At 29.7% G+C, this 6,590-nt stretch overlaps 1 protein-coding gene across 1 annotated transcript; it reads right to left on the bottom strand.

The window, feature by feature from the left end:
* Positions 1-1,186: 1,186 nt before the first annotated feature.
* LOC145104593 (3-dehydrosphinganine reductase TSC10A-like) lies at positions 1,187-5,279 on the bottom strand. Its single transcript, XM_079041813.1, has 4 exons — positions 5,158-5,279; positions 2,257-2,572; positions 1,558-1,705; positions 1,187-1,458 (listed from the first exon to the last, which is right to left on the bottom strand). Exons 1-4 carry the CDS (start codon positions 5,277-5,279, stop codon positions 1,187-1,189), a joined length of 858 nt encoding a protein of 285 aa, XP_078897939.1.
* Positions 5,280-6,590: the final 1,311 nt, after the last annotated feature.

Raw genomic sequence — 6,590 nt, 5'->3', positions numbered from 1 at the left:
CTCTCAAATTAACATTATAAAACAAAATTTTGGATTTATTTATAAAAAAAATAATTTTTCGTTTTTTTTAAACTACAGATTTTTTTAACTTTTTTGGAAAGCATAAATTTTTAAAAATTTTGAATTTTTTTTTAAAAACTGCAATTTGTTTGAAAAAAAAACTGCAATTTTTTTTGAAAAAAAAACTATATTTAAAAAAACTGCAAATTTTTTAATAAAACAGTAATTTAAAAAAAAAACTGTAAGTTTTTCAAAAAAATGCATTTTTTTCTAAAATACTGCAATTTTTTTTTAAAAAAAAGTGTAACTTTTTCAAAAAAAAACTGCAATTTTTTCTAAAAAAACTGTAATTTTTTTAATAAAGCTGCATTTTTTAAAAAAATATAATTTTTAAAAATCAGTAAATTTATATAAAAAAACTAGAATATTTAAAAAAAAACTATAATTTTTTTAACAAAAAAAAAAATCAACATTTTAGGTGCATATATTCATATTTTTTTCAAATGAATATATGCATATTTCTTATACTATAATATTCGTAAGTAAATCATAAAAAATCTCATTTTTATTAATCAATCTATAAACATAATAGTACAAGTATTTTATTCGATACAAAATAAAATATAAAAAATAAAAAATGCTACGAAGATTCACAATGTTATCATTTCTTCATATCAAGATTTTCATATTTTCTTCAATTTATCATATTTCACCTCTTTAATATTTTCAACAAATTCTTCAAAATCTACAAGAAAATTAAAAAAAATTGATTAATGCAAGAACCCTCACAAAAATGCACATGCATAAATCATATAAGATTTAGATTTACATGTGATTCATATGTGAATTACAAGTGATTTACATGTGAATCACATGTAATTCATATGTGAGTTACACGTTATTTACATGTGAATCACATGTAATTCTTATGTGATTCAACTGTGATCTACATGTGAATCATATGTAATTCATATGTGAATCACTTGTGATTCATATGTAACTCATATGGGATTCACTTGTGATTTACATGTGAACCACATGTGATTTACATGTGAATCATGTAATTCATATGTGATTCACTTGTGATTTACATGTGAATCACATGTAATTCATATATGATTCACTTGTGATTTACATGTGAATCACATGTGATTTACATGTGAATCACATGTAACTTACATGTTAATCACATATGAATTACATACCATGACCATTGAAAACACAACCCTGCAACACGCATCAAACCAGCTGAAATAACTTCAACAAAAGCCATGGGATATGATCTTTGAGGGGAAAGACTAGTAGTAGCTACTGACAACATGAATCCTTCCAAATTACATGGGACAAAAAAACTCCCAGATTTTATCCCACTCCATGCTTTTTGTGCCACCTCATCCGCTTTCATTGCACCTGATGATGCTGCTATGATGCTTGTCAAACGTGGCTTTCTTTTATTCTCTGTAATAAATAACCACAAAAAAAATGTTTATTTAAATTTAATATTCTTTTTCCATTTTTATCACAAATGAAAATGCAAAGAGCAGCAGTTTCTAGAACCTTCTGCAAGACCAGGTGTGTCTGTGTCTGGAGGGAAGATAACTGAAACATGAATGTTGTCATCAATAACTTCTTGTTGCAGAGCTTCTGCTAAACCCCTTAGCCCAAATTTACTAGCTGAATATGCTGTATACCCATAAATGCCAACCTAAAAATAAAAAGTTTATCAAGAAATGTAATATAATGATCCTTCAAAGCATTAAAAAAAAGAATAGAAATATTAGGAGTTGATATGCTTAAAGTGCAGAGTATCTATGAGGTAGTTTGTACAAGAATTTTGAGAGCATATCCCTAAACCACACAACAGATGTCTTCAAAGCAGCCAATGATACAACTTAGAAGATGCCTGTATATACATGCTTATGAAGATCTTTACACAAAGTAGAATGACCATTTGTATAGATAAAGCATATTCAAATTGCCAATACTATAAGAAAACTCATAAGATTTGAGAGCTAGCTGTCATATTCAACTTGCACATATGCTATCAACTCATTAGCAATTGAACAAAAGATACCAAACAAATGTTCTAATTGCAACAATTTATACAAGCAACTTCCATCACCAAGCCATTTACCCATTTAAGATCGCAATTTCAATTCATAAACCCTAGCTGCGTAGTGGCAAATATCGTACATTACTACTTAATCGGTCTGAAAGTAACAAAGCTTGAAGAACACACACACTGACAGAATGTACCTGACCGGCTTGAGATGACATGAATGCGATCGAAACTGGCTTCCGATCAGTCCGGCTCTTCATAGCCGGCAACGCCGCCTTAACCAGATTAAAAGTCTCGATCAGATTTATCTCAATCATGTCTCTAATCTCCTTCATCTCCTGATTCTCAAGCTCTTGAGCAACAAACACGCCTTGATTACAAACCAAAACATCGATTGGACCTACACAATCCACTGCTTCCTTAACAATTATATGCTCGTAATCACATCCGGGGAACAACGGCGCCATCACCGTCGGTGGTCGATCACTGAAGCTCAAACCAATCCACATATACCTATTTAAAAACCAACGCTTATCTCAGGACAAAATTGAACTAAAAAAACGACTCCATTGCCAAATCAAACACCAATTGGACCACAATCAAACTCATCTGTGATCAACGAGATAAAGCCGCTCATCATCGAGGTCGGACAGACTCTGGATTTGAACGAATAGTGTTGTTGCTTCCGAACATCGACTCGTCCTCTGGCTCAGAGACGGGAGCGATCAGACCTCAATCAACGACATTAACAAAGCCGCTATCGTCGACGCTGACGTGATTAAACTTCTGAATCACGTCTTCAAGACCAGAAGATCAGAGGTGAAGGAGAATCGGGAGGCCCGGAGCGATCAGACCTCTGGCTGATTTATTAGGGCACAGAACTTCGAGTGGGACGAATGACGCAACCACCGCGTTGTTCAATCTATCAATCATCGAGGGATCTTCAATGAAGGCGATGGTTGTTGACAGAGGTAGGGTGGTTGTTGGAGGGAGGAGGGAGGAGGTCAACGAAGAGGGAGGATGTTGTTAAAGAATACGATACATTGAGAGAGAGAGAGAGAGTATTAGATCTGATTGTTTAGGGACGTGATAATCTAATACCTGATTTACCCTTGTTATATTTGTTAAAAACTCATATACACCATTCACACTTTTCTTAATTAGTAGATTGCCATTAAAAATGTCAGCCCTTAAAAGTTTTGATCTAATGGTCCACTTTTAGTTCTCGGGTTCTCGGGAATATATGAGTTCTCAAATGATCCTTCCTCTCTCTCTCTCTCTCTCTCTCTCTATATATATATATATATATATATATATATATATATATATATATATATATAGGTTTAGGTTCATTTGAGACCATGCTAATTTTGTAAGACCGTGAGACCAAATCTAAAAATAATTTTAAAATGCAAAATAAAAGTAAAAATCCAAAAATTCTTTTTTTAATTATTATTTTCGGAACTTTAATTACCTAAAAAAAAAAACTACCGTTTTTTTTGAAAAATACGTGAAATATTCTAATATTCTACTAGAATATGTAAAAAAATGTATTTTTTTTTTATTTTTTTTGGTATTTTTTTTATTTTTTTGGAAAATATAAATTCCGAAAATAATATTTGAAATTTTTTTTTTGGAAAATTTTCAATTATTTTGCATTTTAAAAATGTTTTTTTATCTACTAAATGACTGGCTATGATTGCGTCTCACGGTCTCACAAAATTAGGTCGTCTCACATGAACCTAACCCTATGGGAAAAGTGAATATGTGACTGTTATGTACCTACGCTTAGGTATAGAACCTTTTAAATGACGTAGTTTTAAACAAAACAAATCCAATTTCATTTTTCTATTAATTTTGATTTAATAGAATATCATTGAATTGAGTTAAATTAAGAAATGAAAAAGAACAATTATATATCTTTTGATTGCAAAAAATCATTAAAGTTTATTGGGAAAGTAAAAAAACCAATATTTTTTTATCGAATATAACCTAAACGTTTTGTCCTTCAATTGAAAAACTATTTTTCAATGATTTGTGAAAATCTTGATTGAGTTATTGCATGTTCATCTTTTATCTTTTATTCTATTAGTTTTCATTTAAAATTTAGTAAGATTGATTAAATAGTCATGAGTTTTAATGCTTTAAGTTTTTAGACACAATGAAGAAAAAGAATATAATTTCAATCGATTTAGTAATTCACGTGATTAAGGAAGAATAGTAAACGAGATATCGTGATTAGTTTTGATATATATATATATATAGATCAAAACTACATAGTCTGGAGGGTTCTATATATAAGATTAAGTACATAACAGCCACATATTCCCTAAGCCCTATATATATATATATATATATATATATATATATATATATATATATATATATATATATATATATATATATATATATATATATATATAGGCACAATTTCGTATATGCCCTTACTAAACATCTAAATATCGTATTTATCCGGTCTAAACTCTAAATATCATATTTGTCATTCTTAATGTTTTTTAATATCATATATACCCAAATCTATTTTTTAATAATTTTTATTGGTTTATAATTCTTTTTCATTATCTTAAATCATTATAATTAAAAAAACATTATAAATGGACAATAATGCCCTTAGTTCTAAATTCCAATACAACACATGTTAAAATTACTTACAATCGATGCCTACTTCCCTATCTTTAGTTTTTGTTCCTATTAATACCTCCCATCGCAGCATATCACATACCTGGTGGATGTAAAGCATTTGAACTTATAGCCAAATTTTGTTATAGTATAAAGCTAGAACTCATTTCCTAGAATGTTATCAGCCTTCGATGTGCTTCAGACTACCTCCACATAACAGATGATTATGGAGATGAAAACCTAATCACATAAACAAAGACCTTCCTACAATAAGTGTTCAGTACCTGGTCAGACACCATAGATGCTCTTGAAAGCTGTGAAGAAGTTCTTTCAGATGCAGAAAACCTCAACCTCATCTCACGCTGCATAAATTCTATAGTTATAAAAGCTTGTTCATGTCATAACCCATACAAGCCCCCTCCCACTGCAACGTTACCAGTAAATAACATCACACAAACCTCTGTAATCTGGAATGGAGTTCCCACCAGTCAATAACATCATACAAACAAGAATCCATCTGTTTTTTCTTCACTTTCATATACGCAGGCAACGAGTGGTATTCAACCAGCTGATACTTCATCTTCTTCCATAATTTCTTCCCCTTTCCTTATTCTTTTGTTATTGATTCATCAACCCTTTGCTTGGAATCACTCGATTCAACGCCACACTTTTTGCCATTTTCTATCAACCCAACAATCGTTATTGAATGTTCAAAGGGAAGAATCAAGATACAGCGAGAAGAAGATAGTTACGTATGTGTACACGCAAAGATGATGAACCAGCTAATTAATCGAAATTACGTGCAATTGGAGAAAACCCAGATGGGGAATTCTTCAATAATAGAAGATGAATGTTTGTAAACACAGGGGAAACTTGCGATCGACAGTGATGCATAAAGTATTGGGATTTAGGGGTGGGGAGAAATACAATTGATGTGTCCGAGAAGGGAATTAAGAATAAAGGGCATTAGGTCAATTTATTTTAATTTTAATTATTTAAAAATATAAAAAAAAGATTATTAAATGTTAAAAATTATTAAAAAAATTAGATTGGGGTATATATGATATTAAAAAACATTAAGAATGGCAAATACGATATTTAGAGTTTAGACCGGACAAATACGATATTTACATGTTTAGTAAGGGCATATATGAAATTCTGCCATATATATATATATATATATATATATATATATATATATATATATATATATATATATATATATATATATATATATATATATATATATATATATATATGATTAAATAGAAACCCAAAAAATGATAGGAACCACAATCACAAATTTTATCCTTAAGATTGAATTTTTTTTAAGGTTTGATTTTATTTATCGTCAAAATCTCGCAAGATGATATGACATTTTGTTAATTAATTGCGAGATTTTGATAATTTTCAAGGAAAGGTAATTATTTGGAGGGTACAAGTGACAAAAGGAAAAAATATTTAAAAAAAAAATCGGCCCATGTGGCTTCTCGAGGCGCTGGCACGTGCTCCAACTTCATCATGACAATTGTCCAACCCCTATTGGCTGGTGAGTTTTTTTTTCCACCCTCTTAGTTTTTCGGCTATAAAATTTTTTTTCTTTGAAAAAAAATTCTGAAAAAACTAAAGTTCTTAAATCTAATTATCTACAAAATGAGTATTTGTAAAAAACCCAAAAAAAATAATTTCTCCAAAAATTAAAAATATTTAAGTAATACTTCTACTCACTATTCTAATGACTTTTTTTTTAAATAAGTGTTTTAGATACCAATCTTGATTTTAAAAGATTAATAGTTTTTTTAAAAAATGTTGAACATAATATGATCCAAATAGAGATGATTCCAAATATTTATGATTCAAATATATTATGATTCAATATGTTTATGATCCT

This window comes from Lactuca virosa, chromosome 4, assembly GCF_052849685.1.
Source record: "Lactuca virosa cultivar CGN04683 chromosome 4, Lactuca_virosa_CGN04683_v6, whole genome shotgun sequence".
NCBI classification, from domain to species: Eukaryota; Viridiplantae; Streptophyta; class Magnoliopsida; order Asterales; family Asteraceae; genus Lactuca; species Lactuca virosa.
The sequence above is the reverse complement of the archived record's forward strand: the minus strand, read 5'-3'. Positions and strand labels throughout refer to the sequence as shown.

Bases quoted from the DNA above. Each gene is read 5' to 3' on its own strand.
- LOC145104593 (XM_079041813.1), bottom strand. From the start codon at position 5,279: ATGAAGTATCAGCTGGTTGAATACCACTCGTTGCCTGCGTATATGAAA. The intron at 2,573-5,157 runs GTTTGTGTGATG...GTTTTTAAATAG, and splicing joins CTCCATTCCAGATTACAGAG to GTATATGTGGATTGGTTTGA. The intron at 1,706-2,256 runs GTACATTCTGTC...TTTTATTTTTAG, and splicing joins TGTCATCTCAAGCCGGTCAG to GTTGGCATTTATGGGTATAC.